The sequence below is a fragment of the Chlamydomonas reinhardtii genome, chromosome 1, assembly GCF_000002595.2.
Source record: "Chlamydomonas reinhardtii strain CC-503 cw92 mt+ chromosome 1, whole genome shotgun sequence".
Lineage (NCBI taxonomy): Eukaryota > Viridiplantae > Chlorophyta > Chlorophyceae > Chlamydomonadales > Chlamydomonadaceae > Chlamydomonas > Chlamydomonas reinhardtii.
The window spans coordinates 6,721,198-6,741,308 of NC_057004.1; the positions used below are offsets into that span (position 1 = coordinate 6,721,198).

The following is a 20,111-nucleotide window of genomic DNA, read 5'->3' on the forward strand; positions in this document are numbered from 1 at the left end:
CTAAAAGAGCCGTCTCTTACATGTAGGAAGCCATCAATCCAGGTTTTCTTCTTCTTGACAAGGTGCGCGGTGTACAAGCACCGGTAGTGCTGGTCGATCATGGATTTTGACTCGTTCACATATACAAGATGGAATAAATCATGTGCAAGCACTGTTTGAAGCGCTGTGTCGCGAGCTGTCGCTCCCAGAGCTGCCCGCGAACCAAATACTCGTTCGTCGTTCAGGCTATCTAAGAAGATATGCTTGTGCTGCTACGTCTATAAAAGAATGAAAGTATGAACATGCGCGTCGGGCTGTGCTCAAGACCATCGTTTATGTGCACGAACCGTAGGCTACCTTGCACACGTTCCGCCTCACGCCGCCTCAGCCACCTCCTACCAATCCACCGACACCAAAAACAACTACACAAGAAGGCTATCGTTCACCTTTGAATTGAGTTCACTATGCCGCACCTCCACCTATCAAGGGTAGAACGGCTTGGACGTTTGCGCCGGCGACTGAGGCGGCGGCGGCATGCCGGGGAAGCGCGGCGGCGTCCGCTGCAGCTGCAGGAGCAAGCTCGGGTTCTTGACCTTGACCTGTGCGTATCCAAGGACAACCAAAATCAGGTTAGTACGGTATGTGACTTGCTGCATAGCGGGGGCGCACTACTCGTGGGAGCCGAGCGTGCCCAATGGTCACATCGAAGCCCACGGTTCATCGTCGAGGCCAGCCCCTTCAGCCCCATGACTGTCACCCGCACAACCTTGCAGCCCACATTCATCCGCGCATCTATGTACCCGACAAGCGCAGCCGCGCGTCACGATTGCAAAGCCCGCTGCTCGCACCATGGCGTTGATGTCCGCCAGGCGCGCCGTCATGAGCTGCAGCCGCGCCTTTACCACGTTGTAGCGGTAGCTCACGTGCGCCCGCACCAGGTCCTCGCCCGCCGCCATGAAGCGAACGCTGAGCAGCTCCACGAACTTGTACTCCATGTTCTACAGGGACACATAATGGCGCTTTAGCAAAAGATTGAACCTTAAACGGCCAGGTACCTACTGCTGATGCACCCATTCCCATTCTTGCCCTCGCCTCGTGGCCCGCATCCTAAGGCCCGAATCCCTCTGTTTCAAGTCGCCGCCCCCCCCCCTGCGTGTCTTGCACGGCAAGGCTCGCACCTGGATGAAGTCCAGCCGGCCCTCGCCGGTGGGCTGCATGATGAACACAGCCAGGTAGATGTGCGGCTCGCGGATGCACTGGTTCAGCATGCGCATGAGCACCGTGGGGTAGTCGGGGAACTCAATCATCAGCCGCTGCGTCTCCTGTTGGCGGCAAGAAGGACCGCCCGTGCAGGTTGAATGCTGTGGCGGAATTATGGCAACCACATCGCGCTACCCTATCGGATGGCAACGGTCTTATCGCCTGTCCTACGCCCCAGCCTCAACGCCAACCTCAGCCACTTCTTCGTACACAGCCGTCCACAGCGTGCTGCACACACGGTACACACGCGCCTGTCCACCGAAGCATCCATACCCCACTGCCTATGATATCCCAGGTCCGGCATTACCTGCATCTGCTTGAAGGTGACATCTGCCAGGTCGTGCATGTACAGGAAAAACAGGTTGGACTCGCTGGTCAGCTCCACCTGCGGCGCACACATGTGGGCAGGCAGGCAGGGCGGCGCTCGTGGGTGCTCCAAGGGCCAGCAAGGTCCCAAAACACAATTCAAGCTTGCGCAGCTGCCCCGCTCCGCTTACCCGTATGGTTTTGGGCTGCCCGCCTTCTGACTTGATGAGGATTTTAACGCGGATTGCCTCCAGAGCCCCGACCTGCTCCGGGAAGGAGCGGGGCGGAAACATTGTCGCCAGGTCACACAGCCGCCACAGGCGCAGCGCGTAAACTGCCTAGTTGCATGCGTTTGCCGTGATGTGCACGCCGCATGAAGGATGCTGTGTTTTGGTTTGGCGTGCGGCGGTGGCCTCAAGCTGCAACTTCCTCTCCTGCATGACACTGCAGGACAGCATCATGGCACCCTTGCCTTCCACAGAGATGGGTGGGCTGGTGTAGGCAAGCGCAGGTAGCGCCATCTGATTCAGGCCAGGGCTAGGCCCGATTGCTGATAGAGCCACTAAGTGACATCCTCATTTATAAAGCCCGACGGCATGCCGCCCGAGTAAGTGACGCACCTCCGTTGGCAGGTCGACCCCAACAGCGGAGCGTAGCTCGAATGGCACTTCTCGCTCATAGAAGAGCTGGAATCCATCCACTGCAATGCACATATTGCAATTCATGCAATGGGCTGTACGAACATGGGTGACGGGCATATGTGACGCCAGTGTAATTCATGCAGCGAACATGGGCGACGGGGCGTGGCACTGAGGGTGCGCCAGGCAGGGGCCCCGTATCGCGGACAGACGCGGACAGCTTGCAAACCCCAGTACCCACCCCATGCCACCCCTTCCCCCAAACACCTCTGCAAGCTACAACCCATTCGCCAACATACCGAGGCTAGGGTCCAGCTCCTCCAGCGCTGGGTAGTCGAACGCTGCTTGCAGCGACGGGTCCTCCATGTGCCCGTCCGCGGCAGGCGCTGGGCACCGCTTAACCAGAAGTAATTACTACAGAGTAGTGAATGATGGTGATAGTTATCCTATCTTTCCGGACAATCCGCGTGCTGGAGAGGCGAGTCAACGAAGTGGAGACGCGAAAAGGACACTCAGGCGTTCAGCGCCGTAGTTGTAGCTATGCAGAGGATTTGTGTTGTATAAAATCGTGGCCTTAACTTTGCAACAACCGGTGTTGTGCCGCATGAGGAGCGGACCCCTCATTCGCTCGCAGCTTCATTTGCGGGGGATTGGGGACGAGCATAGGATTGCAATCCGGTTACAGGTGGCACATCCAACATGCTGGGCACCCTTGCTTGGTCGAACTGTCCCTGCTTGTAAGCATTGCAGCTTCGGTCGAGCACAAAACAAGACAAGGCAACTCCAAGTGTCATGAGCATATCGTGTTTAACTCTGCATGACACGAGGAACGTGCTTATGGGTCCTGAATAGAAGCCTTGGCTTTTGGCGCGAATAGATCACCTTCTGCGCATAGAACATGACGACCCACAAAGCCGCTTTAACTGAGGAATACGTCATGGGCGACGCGGCGGTCGAAGGCGTGATAAACCTCCTCGACGCAGTCACCACGGCGGATGATGGGGCACAGAGGGCTTTCTTCGCTGCCCTGCCGACTCCTATCAAGCACTCTTTGCGTCTGGTGTCGAAATCCATGAGGACTTTTGTCAACTCCCACGTGAGACGTTAGAACCAGTTGCGGATGGGCTTCAGTGGAGTCCGGGCCACCACGCCGCACAGCTTGCTACCCTCGCTTGATCATACCCACAACCCGATTAACCCCTAATTTCGCTCCCTCCTAATGCGCAGGTCTACAAGGTCCGCATTAGCGTGGACATGAGCAGCAGCACTTGGGAGCGCACGCTGGAGGGGTTGTCCGGCCTGCACGAGCGCTTCCCTCGCGTCGCCACCGTCGACCTCACCATCGGCGCCGATGCCGCCGGCCCCGCGGCCCTATGGGACGCGCTACGCGGTCTCGGCGCTGCTGGCGCCTTCAATCACGTCCGGCAACTGCGCCTCACCAGCATCGGCATCCGCCGCGCGCGCCCCAAGCCGCAGCCGCGCGCCGCGAAGGACAGCGGCGCTGTCGGAGGTAGCGGCAGCCGGCACCGGCGCCGCCGCCGCCGCATCCGGTGCGCCTACGACTATGACGATGACGGATATGACATGTACGACGATGACGGTTCGGAAAATTACATGTCAGATGACGAGTACTCGGACGGCCGCAGCTACTCGCTTGAGGATGACAGCTACTACGGCGATGAGGAGTCGTTGTATTCGCGCAGCTTCAGTCTAGACGGCTTCCACTTCGACCGGTACGGCTGGGACGCGGAGCAGGGCATGCACGTGCAAGAGCTGCCGGAGTTCGTGCGCAGCCCGCTGCTGCTGGACGAGCAGTCGGCCGCCGCCATTGTTGCCGCGTGGCCGTCTCTCACAGACTTGGAGGTGGGTGGCGGGCTGGTGGGGCAGCATCACGGGGGACAAAGTTGACAAGTATAACGTTGCGTCTCAGCAAGGTGTTGATTTGGTGTTGCTGCTACGGTAATGGGCTCTGGTCAGTCATGGCACCCAAACTGATACATCTCACGCGTTCCCTGGCATGCTTCCCAGTTGGCTGGCAGCTGGGAGCTGGAAGGAGCGACGGAGGTTTACCAGAAGCTGGCGTGTGCGGGTGGCCATGACGGAAAGCCTGGTGCAGCCGGCGCCTACTCGGGGCCGCCTGGGGGCGCGCTGCGGCGGCTGAGCCTGCCGCTACGCCTGTATCACGACCGCGCCATACGGCTGCTGAGCGAACTGACGCACCTCACCCTCAGCGCAGCCGGGGACCACGACTCAGCTGACTTTGAGGAGCCCTTTGAACCCGGGCCCAGCGCTGGCTCAGACAGCGAGGACGACGCGGCTGGCCCCGAAGGGGCCGGCGCGCCGGGGCAGGGTGGAGCCGCTGCTGCTGGTGACGACGGCAGGGAGCAAGAGCGGCTGGCGTTGGAGGAGATGTTGGCCGAGGTGGCCCTGGACGGCGATGAGGACATCCAGGACATGCTGGATAACCCGATGGAGTACGGCCTGTCGCTAGATGAGGTGATGGTGCTGGGGGCGGCGCGGGCGGAGGCAATCATGGAGGAGGCCCTGCGCCGGGGGCTGGCGGGGCCGGAGGCGGCAGCAGCCATGGAAGGCCGCAGCACGCGCAGCGCGGGGCGGCTGTGCAACCGGGATGGCCGGCGCAAGCTGGCGGGGCTGGCGCGGCTGAAGGCGCTGCGCGAGGTCACGCTGAGCGGCCTGTCGCGGCACCTGCTGCCGGCGGCGCGCACGCCGCGCGAGCTGTTGGAGGCACTGCCCAGGCAGGTGGAAGTGGTGCGGGTGCGCAACCGGGACTGGAAGGTGCAGAGCCTGGCCGCGCAGGAGCTGCCGCAGTGGTCGCGGCATGGCGCCGGCATGGGCGGATTCAACATGTTTGGCGGCCGCAGCGATCTGCCGCAGCAGCTGCGCGAGGAGCTGGTGCTGGATGTGGCCTCGGCCTCGGTGACGCTGGGCGGCAAGGTCAGCTCGCTGGTGGATCTGGCGGAGCTGGTGCACGCGCTGGTGGGCGACGCCGTTGATGGCCCCGTGCGGCACGTGCGTGTGCCGGAGCTGAACCTTGCGCCACCGCGCATGATCCGCGAGCCGCGCGAGTTCCGGCTGTTTGGGCCGATTGGCAACGTCGGCGGCGCGCCCCTGCAGGAGCGGCTGCCGCCGCAGATCACGGCTGCGGCGCGATACCTGTCCGGCTTCGCAGCGGCGGGCGGGCGGCTGGAGGTGGAGCTGGCGGTGGCGGGGTTCAAGGCGGCGCCGGCGCTGCTGGCGTGGCTGCGAGAGGGCGCGCCGCTGCCGCGGCGGCTGGTGCTGCACGCACATGGCAGCAATGACGGCGGTCGCTACATGGGCTTTGTGGAGTCGCTAGGGCGCACGCTGGCCCCGGACGTGAGTGTTGCGCACTTCGGCTGGGCTTGGAAAGTGGGGCGGGTCGCGGGTGGCGGCGTGCTGGGTCCAACAACATGGAACTAGAGCTGGCAATGCCGGCCTGGGCTTGTGCATAGTCTTCGCGCCTCCGCTGATTTTACCCAGGGTGCTTGTCCGCATTCTCACCACATGCAATGCTATCGCACGCTCTCCCCTTGCAGTACGTACCGCAGCAGCTGTGCCTGTCGGGCTACGTGCCCAGCCCAGCCGCGCTGGAGGCAGCGCTGCAGCCCTTCCCGCCGCTGCCCTGCCTGGTGGCGCAGGTGCACCTGGAGATGCGCGGTGGCGGCGCGGACGTAGCGGCAGCAGCAGGCGGCAGAGGCACCGGGGCCGGGGGCGGAGGCGGGCGAGGGCGCGGGGGCCGGTACAGCAATCCGTGCGGCGGGCGAGGCGGGCGCGGAGGGGGCATTGCGGGTGCCGGGGAGCGGCAGCAGGCGGCCGCGCCGCCCAAGGAACCGGTTCCGGAGGAGTATGCGGCGGTTCTGCGGGCGGTGGCGAAGAAGGTGCGGCCGATGGCGGCTGCGGCTGCTGGGACCGGGGCTGGCAATTCGGGAGGCAGGGCTGTGGCGGCCGACGGTGCCACAGCTGCCAGTGGAGCCGGCGGGTGGTGTGCCGTGCCGTGCCGGCTGCTGCCTGGGTTCCAGAAGGCGATGCTGGAGGCGTTGGGGCGAGAGACGGAGGTGGACGGGGCAGCAGGGTCTGGGGGCGCTCCAGGTGCAGCGGTCAGCGGTGATGGGGCGGCAGACTGCATGGACGCAGCAGGCGGCGCGATGTGGGTGCAGGTGGCAGAGGCCAAAGCCGGCAAGCGCTGGGTATGCGCGGCCAGCAGTGCTGAAGGCCTCAGGGCCGCACGACGGCTTATCAGCAGTTTTACGCAATAGCAGTGGCTAGGGTTCGACGCAAAATTGTTGTTGGTGCTTGCTGCGTGTTCTGGTTGTTCACCCGTTGTCGAGTGTTGGTTGCTTGGCCGTGAAGGTGATGGGACAGGGTAAGGGGCAGGGTTGCTTGGCGCGGCGTTGAGGTTCGAGGATGAGGAATTGGGGATTGTGTTGAGTTTTACGTCTAGCCATATAGAAGCCAACTTGAGCCGTTGAGTGTTGATGAGGCCGTTTGAGCTTGTCACCAACTGCAGAAACTACCGGGCTTGCATAAATTACGGCAGTCACAGTGCGCTTGCGGTGGACATCAGTTTAGTAACAACACCAGTATGTGCAGCACCTTCGCCAGCGGACTGTCGCTCCATCCATCCGTCCATCCATCCATCCCATCGCACATCCATCCATCCATCCCATCATGTTTACCTTCAGGTGTTCATCGCGCATTGTTAGTTGTCCGCACGCCATCCTGCAGACCACGATTAGTTCACAGCACCCAACACCGGTGTTGGGTGCTGTGGTACTGGTACCAGTGCGTTAGCACACTGGAGCACTCGTCAAACGTCCAAGCAGCCAACAAATGCAACTTTGAGGATGTGCCTACCTGCCATTTCCCACAGTCTTGAGCAACCCCGTCAACACGCGCGCTCACTATTTCACACTCGCACACCTCCATCAGTCGGGGTGCTTCCGCCCGCGCCCGAAGCACGCAGTCGGCAAGCCGCACCACCAGCTGCCGCCATTCCTGCCGCTCGCTGTGCTAACCCCCTTAGGCCCCGCCTCCTGCTCCCCGGAACCGCTTGCCCACGCCACTGCGCTCGGGCCCAACAGGCACAGACGCTTCATAACCGCGCCATACTGCTGCAGGGCCTCGACCGCCGGTTCGTCCGCCTGGTTGCAGTGGCCGCTGTAAATGTACTGGCTGTAGTGCAAGACCTGCGGTACCTGCTGCGGGCCTCCATCTGCGGCGGCGGTCTTCTGCGCGGCTGTTGAGCTGCCTGACGTGGCGCCGAAGAGCCGCACGTCGCTGTCCCCGCAGCTGCTGCGGCCGCCGCCCTGCTTGGTCCCCATCGGCGGAGCTCCCGGGTGCTGGTCCTGGTCTTTCCAGTGCGACTGCTCCTCCTCATCGTTCTGCTCCTCCTCGGCTCCCTCCTGCGCTGACTCCTGGATGTCACGCAGAGGCCCCGTGTCCCGCCCTAGGTCCAGGCGGCCGCTGCCCCACTCGGCCTCCCCTGCCGGCGCCGGCGCAACATCACCCTTGGCGGCGTGGGCCGCCTGCAACTCGCAGCTGCGCCGGGCGCCGCCAGCGCCGGCTGGAGTGGTGCTGGGCGGCCCGAGCTTGAGCGTGTAGCCATCATAGTCTGCAGGGAGAGGGAGGGATGCATCGGTCTACAGGTGAATGTTATGTGACCAGTATGCCGTGGGCTGTGGCTGGCCGACTTTCGCAAGCTCTCACACCCAGTCTGTAGCAGGCCAGCCGCTCACCCGGGTACTGCCGTGCCGCCAGCATCCAGGCGCACACGCCTGCAAGCGGGCCACCGGCCGTGGCGAGCTCCATACAGCAGTCCAACACCTGATGATGGGGGCGACCGTGTTAGGGATGTGAGTCCAGTAGGCGACTGGTTTGTGCTAAGGCAGAAGTGAGCATGCACAATTAAGTGGCGATAGTCAACGACGTTAGACGGCAAGCTCACTTCCGTAAACGCCTCCATGCGGTTCATGTGATGTGAGCAGTCGCGGCCATGGTAGGTCATCGGGTCCCGCTTGCCGAACTCTGTTGAGGGTCGAAATGCGGTAAACACAAACCACACTGTAAACAGGAAGCAACCCATATACCTCGCTGTTGTTGGTCTTCCAGTTGTCGTAAGGGGCAAACACATGGGTATATCCTGCCTGAACTGATTCATTTGCGCATCTCACCTGACAATACCAGGGGTTTGTTCAGCCGCTCCCCACACAGCGCCGCGTGGCTGCGGATCCAGCTGCGCATGAAGTTCCTGTGGGCGTGAGAGTACGTATGTGTGTGTTTGTGTACTGTGGCCTAGCAGTCACGGTGAATACGCCACTACGGTTACTATGGGCACGCCCCGGCATGCGCTCCGCGTATGCCAAACCTACGCAAGCTGTCCACCATCCTTAAGCCGGCACTACTCACTTGAGCTCCGCCCGCGGTGTGGCCGGCGGGCACCACTGGTCGGGGTACAGGTGTATGCTGGCAAAGTCCAGGGCGGGGTGCGCGAACACGGCCGCGAAGTCCGAGCCGTGTGAGGAGGCGGAGCTGTAGGGGTTGTGCTGTAGCAGGTCTGCGGGCAGTGAGGAGAGCAGGGAGCGAGTCGCGTAACGCCACTCCACATCCATCCAAGGTGCACATGCAGTGCGTGCAGGAGCTGCTGTACGGGATCATGCACAGCCGCGCAGCCAGGCCAGGCGACACCCCTTCTATTAGCGTGTCGCCATCAATCGACGTCGCACTCACCTGGCGTGCTGGCCCCGAAGAAGCCCTCCAGCCCTACCGTCACCAGCTGCCGCGGCGCCAGGCGCTTCACGAACTCGGCCGTGGACCACACGAACTCCTGTGGAGGAAAAGTGGTTACTGCGCATGAAAGATATTGCTTGGTGAAGAGATTATCCATCGGTACAACTGCAGGAGCCCAACTCGCCATGGTGTGCCACACGCACGCCCCCTCCCCGGCCTGATGCTGGATGTGTGGAGAGTGGAGACGTGTCATGCCGACGATGCTGCACCCGTATTTCCGCACGCACCCGGACCATGTCCGCCCCGCCCGGGCCCTCGCATCGCGGCTCGTTGGCTAGCTCCCAGCCCATGATGGTGGGGTCGGCGGCGTAGGGCAGCCCCGTGCGGCGGTTGACACGCGCCAGTAGCGCCCCCGTCGCCCGCCGGAATGTGGCCTGGCACTGCGGGTCCGTGTAGAACAGCGAGGTAGGGTGCGTCCTGTGCACACGCACACAGTAGCGTGAGGTAGGGCGAGGGGGGCGGTGTTGTATGGGTTGCGGGGCCGGCAGTCGTGCGCGCTATCGGCGGAGCAGGCGGGCAAACATTCGCGGCGCGCAAGTGATAAGGCATGCAGCAGGGGCCGTGTGCATCAGCGCAAAGCGCGGGCACGCTGTCTCACTTGGTGTCGTGACTGCTGCGGTCGGGGATGCCGAACCTCCACCTGCCAGAGAGCAATGGACACATGAGCAGCATACAAGCTATCAAGTCCCCGCTTGGGCAGGCCAACACAAACCCCGTCTCACTCCTGCCACACGTAAGCCACAGTCACTGCTGTCACCACTTCCCACCTGACGTAGGCCGGCATGCCGCCATAGTCGGGCCAGTAGTTGGTGAGCACCAGCAGCAGCCTGAGACACGTGTATGAATCACGGGGCATATGACGTGTTCGGCAGTTAGCAAGACAAGCATTTGTCGCGACGACGGGTCACGCAGCGGGTATCGCGGCGTCAAGGCACGCGCGGCATTGAGCGGGACTGTGGTACTGGGCTCCTGGCTGGCGAGCAACGATTGCAGATGCAATGAGCTGCCACCAACCTGAGCCCCCGCCTGCCCGCCTCCTCGACCAGCCAGTCCAGGCCTTCAAGCACGTGCTCGCACAGCTGGCCTGAACGCACAACACATGTTACTGGCAGTGGGAAGTTCTGGTGGCGGTGCGACGCGGTTGCTACTGTGGTGCGCACGGCTGCCCTGCTATAGGCATGTTTGCTTGCAGTCGAGGATTGAAACGTACCTGGCTCGCGCTGCAGTGCGTTCCACTCATCAGGGCCGTCACAGAAGGCCTGGATGTATGGGCATGGAGAGTTGAAGGATACCATTGCGAGCAATCAAGCACCGCCCCGTCGGGGTCATCGCACGACGATTCACACCCGCACCCGCCCGCCCGCCCGCGGTACACACACACAGCCACACCCACCCAGCAACGGAGGACTGTGAGGTTGAGCCGCTGCGCGTCATCAAGGACCTCCAGCACGAGCGGTCGTTGGCTCTCATTTGCGGCGTGCGTCTGCGAGGCCACAAAGCAAGCTTTGAGAGCAGCGGGAAGATAGCTTGCGTGCGGGATGCCGAGGATGCGCGCGAAGCTACGCCCTGGAGCCAGAAAGAGCCCTCTCGGAGGAAACATTGCATTACGCCCTTTATCGGGCCCTCGTATCCCCTCTCCTCAAGCGCGGATTAGTGACGTGAGGCCTCGCGCCTCGGACCGACCCCCCGCGCAGTGACCCCGAGGTCGCAACCACCTCGAGGCACATGCCCGCTGGCCGCTGTAAACTCACCAGCAGGTAGTGGCAATTAGCACCTGCAAAGTAGAAAGAATCGGAGCCCACAACAAGCCTTGTTCCCTTCCGCTGCACGAAGCACTTCTGAGATGCAGACATTTCTGCATTAACTTGATACAGTTGAAAAAGGCTGTTGCTTAAGCACACAGCTTTAAACTCAGTTTTATGATGGGCCATTGCTTATACACTGCATTCACGGAAACTTTTCGTGTCGCCTCGAGGGCTTTGCTTCCACATGCCCCGGCCCTTGCACCCCTGTTTAGGGCATAGACCATGATTGTTAGGTTGCTCTTCAAGGACCGGGGCTGCTCGAGCGCACCGGTCAGCGGTGCTTCCTCAGAACGCGGAAATTGACCAAAAGTTCTTCGGAACTTCTGACAGCTCACAACGCTGGGAGCACAGGGAGCTAACATGACAACAACATTCCCACGGACAATGGCGAGCGGCTTGGGCGCCAGCTTCCAGCGCGGAACAGCTGCGTTCGGGCCTTGGGTCGGCGACCCGTATGTCGACCACACTGGGCTACGCGACCAGATGGCGACCACGACCACAGCGCCAAACTTTCCGCCCTTCAAGTTTGAGCCGCGGCGGGCTCGGATTGACTGGCGACTGCTGCACGGCATCGACATCAACTCCATGGTGCGCCGTGCTACTACCTGACCTGGCGACCGCTGGCAGCCAATTTGTAGGGGATGGCAGGGATATACAGCTCTTAGCCCAAGTGGATAACCCTGACTCTGCTGCCACGGTACGCGGCAACTACCGTACTGAACGGCTGCCACCCAAGAGTGATGAGGGGGGCGTGCAACGCTGAAAGGCTGCGTGGCTGGGCCGTTGGCGTGCAGATGCGGGACGTGGACCTGGACACACTGGAGAAGATCGTCAACATTGTGGCTTTTGGCGACATCGAGGCGGAGGACACACGCCACCTGACGGAGCTCAACTTCATCAAGATTTTCAGGCTCTCGCAGATGATGATCGAGTACCTGCTCTACGTGCAGGACTGCCTGCAGAGCAGCAACGGGTGGCTGCAGCAGGACAGGTGCGCGAGAGGGTGGTTGCGCCGTACTGTCGTGCGCATGGCGCAGCGTGCACAAGGCCCGGCGAGAATGGGTGCCGCGGCGTGGCATGGGTGCATGCTGCCATGAAAGGAGAAAGCAGACGTAAGGGCTGGGAGTCCGAGGCGACACGCCTGGTCACGTAGTGCTGAGGGCGAGGCACTGGCGTGTTCTTGCAGGTCCAACATGGACAAGTACATCCAGGCGGCGCGCCTGCGGATACGGGAGATGGAGGCGAACATGAAGATGAGCAAGCGGGAATTGAGGCGGGCGCGCAAAACTATCAAGACGTACGAGCTGCTGGCCGTGCTGAATGAGGGCAAGGGGCTGAAGTCGGCCACGGGTGTGCCCATGGCGACTGTCACAGTGGCGCCGGCCTCGCCTCCGCCAGCCCAGCAGGTGGGGCTCGCGACTGCACACAGCGGGCTCGCAGCACACGGGAAAACAGCAAGTGCCACCCACCTCCCGAACCGGGCGTTAGCGTCTTGCCCCATGTGCCCGCCCGGCCTGCTTTCTCCTTCGCTGCGGGTTTACACTCGACAAACGCCTGTGTCGCCGTGCATCGCAGACGGCGCGCTCGGAGCAGCCGAACCCGGCGAACGCGGCCATGGAAGCCCTCTTGCGCAAGGAGCTGTCAATGCTGGCGGAGCGGCTGAGCCGGGCCACCGTGGAGGCGCAGACGCTGCGGTCGGAGCGGGATGAGCTGTACCAGGTGCGGTGCGGGCGGCTGCTTAGGGTGGCATGCGGGGCCTGGGGAGAGGATTATGATGGGGGCTGCGGGAATGGCAGGCGGAGGTGCAGAGACCAGATTATATGAAGGAAGGGCTGGTGCACACATTCGGCTCGCATTGTGTGCCCTCCTTCCGGACAGGCCGTCAAGGAGCTGGAGACCGTCGTCCGAGCACGCCGTGAGTTTGCGACTTAGCCATGTTTGTAACGTGGCGTTCGACCTGACGCCTCATCTCATTTGTGAAGACGCCTCCTAACTGCCGCCGCTGCTCATGTATGCACAGAGTTCAGCGGACCGTCCAGCCCTCCCGGCTCGGCGCGCCCCACGTGAGTTTTGGGGCTCACACCACATGCCTCTCGTGCACATGGCACTGTCCGCGGGAGCATACTAGCATGCGCTGCAACGTGCAATCCATGCTACAGTTGTCATCAACATGCCCCTGCAGACCAGAGCAGGCGCAGCACATTCAGTCGCTGCAGGACCAGCTCAACCGCGCCACGGTGGAAATCACGTGAGTTGTGTTTTTCATGGACTCACGGCTAATCAGCAGCCACAGGATTCCTTGTGATGGACACGCGAGTCCCACGAAGCAGCGATCCGCAACGGGCATAAGGCATAGCCCAGCTCACAATGCACCGTGCCTTGCTTTCGTGCGACTCACAGCAAGCTGCGCAACGAAAAGGGCGACCTGGTCGATGAGTTGGACCGCGTAAATGGCGACAAGCGCCAGCTGCAGGACGAGAAGGCGCGCCTGCTCACGGAGATTGCGTCCAGGTGTGTAGGCGCGAGTGGTGGGTACGGACGCGGCTGGGCCTGATGTGGGTCGGGAAGGCAGCGATCGTAACCATATGCCCGGGCTTTTCGAGGCTTGCTAGATGGGGCCTGCCCAAGCGTTCACCATGCTCACATTCCTGCGCCGCGTCTTGTTTGGTGTCGTGTGGTCCAGGCCGGGCGACGCCAGCGGCACTCAGACCTCTCCACGTGACGGCGGCGACAACCTGGGTAGCATGCTGCTGGACGCGGAGCGGCAGAAGGCGAGCCTGCAGGTGCGGGCATGCGTGCTTGGGCGCCGCAGCTCCATAGAGTGTTGGTCATGCTGGAGGCATGACCTGCTCATCGCGCTCCATTGTTCGCCTGTGTGTGCCGTGTCGTGGCCCAAACCTGACTGTACGCGTGCGTGCCATGACGCGGCTGTCACACCACAGGAGCAGCTGGACGAGGCGCGGGCGGAGATTACGGCGCTGCAGAAGCAGCTGATGAAGGCCATGAAGGCCACCGCCTTCGCGCCCATGGGGTGAGGCACGAGCCGCCGCCTTGGCACGGTGTCCCCAGCAGGGGGAGTGCGGGTGTTGAGTAACGCTGAGTAAAGCTTGCCACCGATGTCATGTCAGCGGGTGCGCTAACTCCTCACCTCCTGCTCGGTTTCCCTCCTGCAGCGGCCCGCTGCAGTCCCAGGGCTCTGATGAGGCGGCCCAGCGGGCGCTGCGGGACATGGAGGCGACCAAGTCGCAGCTGGAGCGGGAGCTGGCGGACATGCGGAAGACCTACAACGACGATATCCGCACGCTGCAGGGTGGGGTAGCACCCGGGCGTATGCTGGACAGGGGAGAGGGGCGGAAAGGTCCTGCAATTCTGCTGCTGCTGGTGGGGTTGTGGCCAGAAGATGCAAGTAGCCAGTAGTGAGGTTGCCTAATTCCTGTACGCCCGATTGCGCTGTCGTTGTGCAGAGGAGCTGGAGATCACGCAGGCCAAGGCGGTGGACGCGGATCGCAAGTGAGTAGCTTGTGCACTCTGCGCTACATGTCTCCCATCATTCGCTTTATGCAGGTACCTGTGCGTGACCGGCGTCGAGGCTCACTTTCCCTTTGTTATCGATTGAGCAGGCTTGCGGAGCTGCGCTCGGGCGGGGACGTACACCAGGCCACGGTGCGTGTAACGCCGGGCGCCGGCGGTTTGGTCAAGGTAGTGGAGGAGCGGCGCCATATGGTGGAGGAGCCCGAGGACGACGGCAGCGTCACTTTCGCAGCCATGCGGCGCCAGGTCAGTGTGAGGTCCACAGGAGCGCAATGGGAAGCTCGTCCTAGCCTTGCGCAGCTGCAACTTACATGAATTCGGGGGTAAGCACCAGCTTTGCAAACCCCGCGCGTTGCTCCGCTGCGCAGAAGGAAATGCTGGTGGAGACAGAGGCCATGAACGAGCGTCTCAACACGCAACTGTCTCAGCTCAAGGTCAGGCCGAATGTGCGGTGCATGACTGCATATGCCAGGATTGCGTGGCGTAGGCATGGTATGGTCGGGCCCCTCAAAATCCACTGAAACGGCGCGACCCTGTCTCCATGGCGCTTGCAGGAGGAGCGCAACGCTCTGGCCTCTGACGTGGATCGCTTGCGTGCGCAGCTGGACGGCCGCTCGCCCCAGGCACCTGGTGTGTGTGTGTGGGGGGGGGGGGGTTGTAGATACCAGCCCAAACTAAACCAAACCCAATGCAATGGAGCAGGGGTATGGAAGCGTCACAATGATTGTCGCCGGCTTCTCGGGGGGTTGACGGCAGTGGTACCGGCTTGCAGATACTGGGCCGAAAGCTGTACTTGTGTTTTCTGCTTGCAGGAGATCCAAGCATCGGGCGGGACTGGCGCACGGAAGAGTTGGAGCGACTCAAGCAAGAGGTGAGGCTTTGGCTACGCGTGTGAGTGTTGGGGCGGGAATGCGCGCTGCACGCAAACTGTGCCTAATTAAGTGCCCAGTACACGTATTGTGCACGCCTGCTCCTTCCGTCGCGAACAGCTCGACGGCTCACGGCGGCGCTGTTCGGAGCTGGAGGATGGGCTGCGTGAGCGCGATGCGCACATCGAGCGGCTGCGTGCCACCATCCGCGACTTACAGGTGCGATGCTTTCCTTTCCTGCTAAAGCGACCTGCGTACGAAAAACCTATTTAGTGAATGCAGCTTAACTTAAATGGCGAGTGCGAAGCGCGGCCCATGGGCGGTTTGACATCTCCGTCTGCGCCCGTGCGTTGACGCCCTTTAGATGGAGCTGGATGAGCGCAACCGGCGCGCGGAACTGGAGGCGGCGCAGCTGGCAGCGGAGGGCCGTGTGCGGCACCAGGTCAAGGAGTACGAGCGGCTGGCTGGACCGGGCAGCCAGCACATCAAGACCAGCTCCTTCTCCTTTGTGCCAGACGACATGCAGCCGGAGCTGCCCGCAGGCGGCGCAGGCGGCAGCGGCCTTGCGTCCATGCCATCGGCGGAGACGCCTACATCGGTGCGCCCCGGCCCCGGCGGCATGTCGCCGACCTCGCCGCAGCAGGTGCAGCCACGGCGCTCGCCGGAGGCGGGGGGCGGGTCACCAGAGGTGCCCACAGTGCTGGCGTCGCCGCAGCCGCAACGACCCTCGGTGCTGTCTGCCAACAACAGCAGGTGGCTGCAGCGCATCCCGCGCCCGGCGCCATCGGATGCCTAGTAAGTTGGCTGGAGCGGCACCGTCGCACTGGACGTTTCTCCTCTTGACTGCCTTACCTTGACCCTGAACTCCATCTCACCCCACCCTACCGCACCCCACAGCGACATCCTACAGGGCGTGCTGCAGCATGTCCAGGGCAAGCAACCTGAGCAGATCCAGATGCAGCTACAGGAGGAGATCCGGCCGCAGACGCTTAACCCCTACGAGTTCGAGGACGACGACGAGGCGCGGTTCCGGTCCCTGCTGCCGCACGAAGTACCGGAGCGCCGCGGCGTGCTGAGCGTGGAGCCACACCAGCTTCAAGTGCGCACTGGGGTTTTGTCCTGCTCACCTGCTTGCGATAGTGCCGTGGCTACGCCCCACGTGCGCCATAGCGTTGTCTTGCAGAGCTGTATTTGCACTCCTGCTGTCTCTCGTTCGGCTTCATTCGCACTGTCTGTCAACACCACGCCATCAACCCAAACCCACCCGCAGGACTTGGCGGTGGCTCGCAGCATGCTGACGGACAACCTGCTGGAGGTGGTGGACGACCAGCTGGCGCAGTTCGGGCTGGACCCGCGCGTGCAGGCGCTCAGCGACAAGACCTACGCCGCCTGCATGGTGGAGCTGGAGCGTCGCCGCAGGTGCGCCGGAGAGCGTGGGGGCAGGACCGTATCACGTTGGCATGGGGCTACTCAGGAGAGGCTTACGCGGATGCTGCTTCCCGGATGCATGGCTGAGGATTGTTCATGCTGGTATGTTGCTTGCAGCCTTATGCTGGAGCGCGTGTCGCCGGCTTTGGCCAAGCGGGCCACCGACCTGCGTGACGGGCTGCTCACGCACCTGGAGCTGATGAAGCGCGAAATGCAGAAGGAACAGCAGGCGGTGGCGCAGAAGCGGCTGCAGGAGCAGGTGCAGAAGCAGGCCGAGGAGAAGGCCATTGCAGAGGCTGCGGCCGCGGCTGCAGCCGCAGCTCAGGCAGCTGAGGTGGCGCAGATGCAGCAGGCGGCCGCCGCGGCCGCGGCCGCACAGCCGCTGGGCGGGGCACCTGCCGGCAACAGCGCCGGTCTCTCGTCAGAGATCCTGCCGCCAGCGCCTGGCTCGCAGCCGGTGCGCAGTGGCAGCGCCAGCGGCCTGCGCACCGGGTCCACTAGTCTGGTAACGCCTGCCGTGCCCGCGCCTGCGTCTGCAGCGGCGCCGGCAGCTGCAGCCGGAGTGCTTGCAAGCGGTTTGCACTCGTCTGGCGCAACCAGCCATGTGGAATCGCCGTCTGTGGCTGTCCCGGCGGCGAAGCCACAGCTTCCCGCCTTCCCGGCACGTCAGCCCAGCATCGGGCGCAGCGCGCCCAGCGAGACCAACACGGACGATCTGCGCAGCATGCTACCTGGCGGCGGCTTTAGGTAAGGGGTCATGTGCCAAGGGGCATGGTGGGAGCTGTGAAACGGGATGTGGTCTGGCATGGCTGACCCTCAATACAGTCCCTCAATGGCGGTGTGCTCGGCAGCTTGGGCGTGGGCAACATTACTTTCCTGTAGTGCGGTGCACTCCACGGTTGTGACAATGAGCACTGTATCACGCTCCCCCCTGCAGCCGGCCCGCCGAGGCTGCCCCCAGTGCCGCCCCAGCAGCATCCACAGCGGCGGCGGCAGCAACGGCGGCTAGCAGCACCCGTGCAAGCCCCATTCCTTCGCCGCTCAGCCAGTCGCTGGCGCGGGACACCACCGCCACCGGCGAGCGGCCGCGCTCCACCAACCTCAACGCCTCCATCACCTCCGTGACCTCGCTCAACAGCAGCATCCGCACAGGGCCCGGGCGGAGCTCCGTAGCTGTGTCAGGGGCGGCAGGCGGAGGGGCGGGCGCCGCCGCGGGAGGAGCTTTCCCGCAGGCGTTCCAAGGACTGACCAAGGAGGCGGCAGAGGGGCCCGCGGACGTGGTCAGTGGGTTTTCGCGCCCCGCAGCTACGGCCGCATCTCAGTTGCAGCTGCCGCAGCCGCAGAAGATTACGCCGGGTGCAGCGGCGGCCGCAGCGGCCGCGGCGCCCAGTGGCAACATGAACATGTCCATCCGGTACGTGCTGACGCAGGGTGGCAATGGTGCCCAGTCCGTTTTGGTTGAGGTTTCTGCGGTCGCGTCCGGTGTGCAAACTCAGTGCAAACTCCTCTGGGCTCATACCTCGGCTCTGTATACAGGTCCGTACGCCAGTACGAAGAGTCAGAATATGACGAAGAAGAGGATGTAGCACCACCGCAGCCCAAAGCACGTAAGCTGCCAGGTTGAAGTACGGCTTGCACATGCTTGTTGTGGCCTCCTACTCACTCTTCCCAAGTACACCATTTATGTGCATAATGCCTGCAAACCTGAATGTCGCTCGCCCCGCCATGCTGCTACGCTTATCTCTTGCTTGGCGCCGTCCTTGTGACTGCGCAGTGGCCCGTGTGGCCAAGGAGGAAGATGATGAGTACGCGGTGACGGAGGACGAGGAGGGGCAGGAGGACGAGGGCATTGAGGACGATGAGGAGGGCTTCAGCCCCATTGGGCACGGTAAGGCGCACGCCAGGAACTTCTGCCTTGCCTGTTGCCGTGTGGAAAGAGTGTCCAAGCAAGATTGTACATGCTAACTTCCTCTTCATTTGAGAGCCATCCGCGTCATATGATGTGTCGTGTGCTCGCAGGGCTTGGCTCAGGTCCGCGCATCCTGACGCGGGTGCAGTCGCCGCCGCGTGCCGCCGCTGCGCAGCCCAGCCGCCTCGGGCAGCAGCGCGCCGCCGCGGTCGCCGGAAGCAGGCAAGCACCAGTTCGTGCAAAACTGCCTGGTGCTGAATCCTGTGTCTGGACGCGCAACTTCACCTCGCAGCGGTGTGTCGTGCGCTTGCACATCACCTGCCCCGCACCGGCACACCCACACCGCCAAACTGCAGGGGCTGGGGCATGGACGAGCCGCTGCAGGCCGCGGCGCCGCCGCCCGTGCCCGCTGCGGCTGCTGCAGGCGGGCGGCCCAGCGAGACGGCCGACACGGGCGAGCTGGAGTCGCTGCAGTCGTTCAACGGCCTCAGCACCTCGCTGCCGCGCGGCAATCCTGGCGCCTGGGGCAGCCCCGCTGGCACCATGCGCAAGCAGTCGACCAACGTCCCGCAGCCGCGTGAGCTGTCCAAGCAGGTGCGGCGGGCAATGTGGGCTCGGAGAGAGAGGGCAAAGTGGGTGTGCTAGGCAAGCCAGGCCGCACGTGCTAGAAGCAAGGGCGCCACTGACTTTCGCGCCTGGCAAATGTTTCTGGTGTGCTAGTGCTGACACGAGTGCCCGTCATACCGTTGCCGCCCACAGCTCAGCACCAGCAAGCAGTCCGGCTGGAATGAGACCATCAAAAGCATTGGCGCTACCAGCATCGGCGGCGACGAGATTCAGTCGGTGCAAGTGAGTCTGCTGGGGCCTTTGCCGGCGCTGCACTGTGTAGACACGCGTACGCAGCCCCACACGTGTAGACCCTCCGCTCAGGGCCTCGGGCACCGCCCTCTACACCCTTGCCACCTGCTGACGAGCTGGCGCCTTGCCTGCTGCCGCGCTGACGCAGGACATTACCGCCATGGAGTCGTTCACGGGCACCGAGAGCATCCGCCCGGCGCGGGCCATGGCCCAGCCGATGCGCGGCTCAGTACAGGTAGGCCTTCTTGCATGATGCCGTTTGCAAGGCCCAGGATAACCTACATTGTGTTTTTCTCCCCTCCCCTCGGACACCGCCTCCGCAGCCCGCCCAGCCCGCCCAGCTGAAGAAGCCGGTGCAGTACGACGATGACGACTTCTCCGATGTGGAGGAGCTGTAGAGGAGGGGTGGTGGTGCAAGAGGGAGCGTGCGTGGAAGAGCGGGAGGGCAGTGTATTGGCTGTCGTGGCTGCTGGGGAACGAACGCCAGGACGTGTGATCCGAGAACGTGTAATGCATGGCCGCGTATGGATGGCCGCGTGGAGCCGTCGGCCGGTCTCGTATCAGCCACTGGCAAGGGTCCTGTATGAGCTTGGCTTTGCGAACATGCCACCCACTAGTGCAAGACATCCTGATGGGTTCCGCACCACAACTCAGGTTCTAAGGGCATTTCAAGTTCCACATGTCCTCGCGAGACGGAGCCGCC

The 20,111-nt window shown here is 63.0% G+C and overlaps 4 protein-coding genes across 4 annotated transcripts; 2 read left to right on the forward strand and 2 right to left on the reverse strand.

Moving 5' to 3' along the window:
* Window positions 1-4: 4 nt before the first annotated feature.
* On the reverse strand, window positions 5-2,727 carry CHLRE_01g048250v5 (uncharacterized protein). The gene is made up of 7 exons (XM_001690170.2): window positions 2,483-2,727; window positions 2,166-2,245; window positions 1,737-1,808; window positions 1,547-1,624; window positions 1,158-1,301; window positions 828-977; window positions 5-578 (listed from the first exon to the last, which is right to left on the reverse strand). Exons 1-7 carry the CDS (start codon window positions 2,547-2,549, stop codon window positions 462-464), a joined length of 708 nt encoding a protein of 235 aa, XP_001690222.1. The 5' UTR covers window positions 2,550-2,727; the 3' UTR covers window positions 5-461.
* Window positions 2,728-2,847: 120 nt separating this feature from the next.
* On the forward strand, window positions 2,848-6,799 carry CHLRE_01g048300v5 (uncharacterized protein). Its single transcript, XM_043058918.1, has 4 exons — window positions 2,848-3,279; window positions 3,411-4,046; window positions 4,212-5,558; window positions 5,759-6,799. The coding sequence occupies exons 1-4, from the start codon at window positions 3,121-3,123 to the stop codon at window positions 6,476-6,478; spliced, it is 2,862 nt and encodes a 953-aa protein (XP_042928832.1). The 5' UTR covers window positions 2,848-3,120; the 3' UTR covers window positions 6,479-6,799.
* A 2-nt stretch (window positions 6,800-6,801) lies between these two features.
* Window positions 6,802-10,927, reverse strand: CHLRE_01g048350v5 (uncharacterized protein). The gene is made up of 13 exons (XM_043058919.1): window positions 10,760-10,927; window positions 10,402-10,491; window positions 10,219-10,267; window positions 10,023-10,092; window positions 9,776-9,835; window positions 9,607-9,648; window positions 9,236-9,425; window positions 8,949-9,045; window positions 8,628-8,775; window positions 8,393-8,469; window positions 8,167-8,246; window positions 7,958-8,045; window positions 6,802-7,833 (listed from the first exon to the last, which is right to left on the reverse strand). The coding sequence occupies exons 1-13, from the start codon at window positions 10,859-10,861 to the stop codon at window positions 7,148-7,150; spliced, it is 1,779 nt and encodes a 592-aa protein (XP_042928833.1). The 5' UTR covers window positions 10,862-10,927; the 3' UTR covers window positions 6,802-7,147.
* A 110-nt stretch (window positions 10,928-11,037) lies between these two features.
* CHLRE_01g048400v5 (uncharacterized protein) lies at window positions 11,038-20,109 on the forward strand. The gene is made up of 29 exons (XM_043058920.1): window positions 11,038-11,401; window positions 11,608-11,804; window positions 12,000-12,219; window positions 12,389-12,532; window positions 12,692-12,728; window positions 12,834-12,876; window positions 12,996-13,061; window positions 13,214-13,324; window positions 13,497-13,596; window positions 13,756-13,844; window positions 13,987-14,123; window positions 14,278-14,323; window positions 14,434-14,590; window positions 14,713-14,778; window positions 14,899-14,974; window positions 15,157-15,215; window positions 15,334-15,432; window positions 15,578-16,008; window positions 16,111-16,312; window positions 16,484-16,632; window positions 16,759-17,388; window positions 17,579-18,055; window positions 18,178-18,248; window positions 18,416-18,529; window positions 18,661-18,772; window positions 18,907-19,144; window positions 19,310-19,399; window positions 19,557-19,643; window positions 19,732-20,109. Exons 1-29 carry the CDS (start codon window positions 11,174-11,176, stop codon window positions 19,804-19,806), a joined length of 4,551 nt encoding a protein of 1,516 aa, XP_042928834.1. The 5' UTR covers window positions 11,038-11,173; the 3' UTR covers window positions 19,807-20,109.
* Window positions 20,110-20,111: the final 2 nt, after the last annotated feature.

Coding starts and splice junctions, on each gene's coding strand:
- CHLRE_01g048250v5 (XM_001690170.2), bottom strand. CDS start 2,549: ATGGAGGACCCGTCGCTGCAAGCAGCGTTCGACTACCCAGCGCTGGAG. Junction 2,246..2,482: donor GGAGCTGGACCCTAGCCTCG/GTATGTTGGCGA, acceptor TGTGCATTGCAG/TGGATGGATTCCAGCTCTTC. Junction 579..827: donor TGGCGGACATCAACGCCATG/GTGCGAGCAGCG, acceptor GGATACGCACAG/GTCAAGGTCAAGAACCCGAG.
- CHLRE_01g048300v5 (XM_043058918.1), top strand. CDS start 3,121: ATGGGCGACGCGGCGGTCGAAGGCGTGATAAACCTCCTCGACGCAGTC. Junction 3,280..3,410: donor GGACTTTTGTCAACTCCCAC/GTGAGACGTTAG, acceptor CCTAATGCGCAG/GTCTACAAGGTCCGCATTAG. Junction 5,559..5,758: donor GGCGCACGCTGGCCCCGGAC/GTGAGTGTTGCG, acceptor CTCCCCTTGCAG/TACGTACCGCAGCAGCTGTG.
- CHLRE_01g048350v5 (XM_043058919.1), bottom strand. CDS start 10,861: ATGTCTGCATCTCAGAAGTGCTTCGTGCAGCGGAAGGGAACAAGGCTT. Junction 10,268..10,401: donor TCACAGTCCTCCGTTGCTGG/GTGGGTGTGGCT, acceptor CCATACATCCAG/GCCTTCTGTGACGGCCCTGA. Junction 10,093..10,218: donor CGCACTGCAGCGCGAGCCAG/GTACGTTTCAAT, acceptor TTGTGCGTTCAG/GCCAGCTGTGCGAGCACGTG.
- CHLRE_01g048400v5 (XM_043058920.1), top strand. CDS start 11,174: ATGACAACAACATTCCCACGGACAATGGCGAGCGGCTTGGGCGCCAGC. Junction 12,220..12,388: donor CGCCTCCGCCAGCCCAGCAG/GTGGGGCTCGCG, acceptor CGTGCATCGCAG/ACGGCGCGCTCGGAGCAGCC. Junction 12,877..12,995: donor CCCGGCTCGGCGCGCCCCAC/GTGAGTTTTGGG, acceptor ATGCCCCTGCAG/ACCAGAGCAGGCGCAGCACA.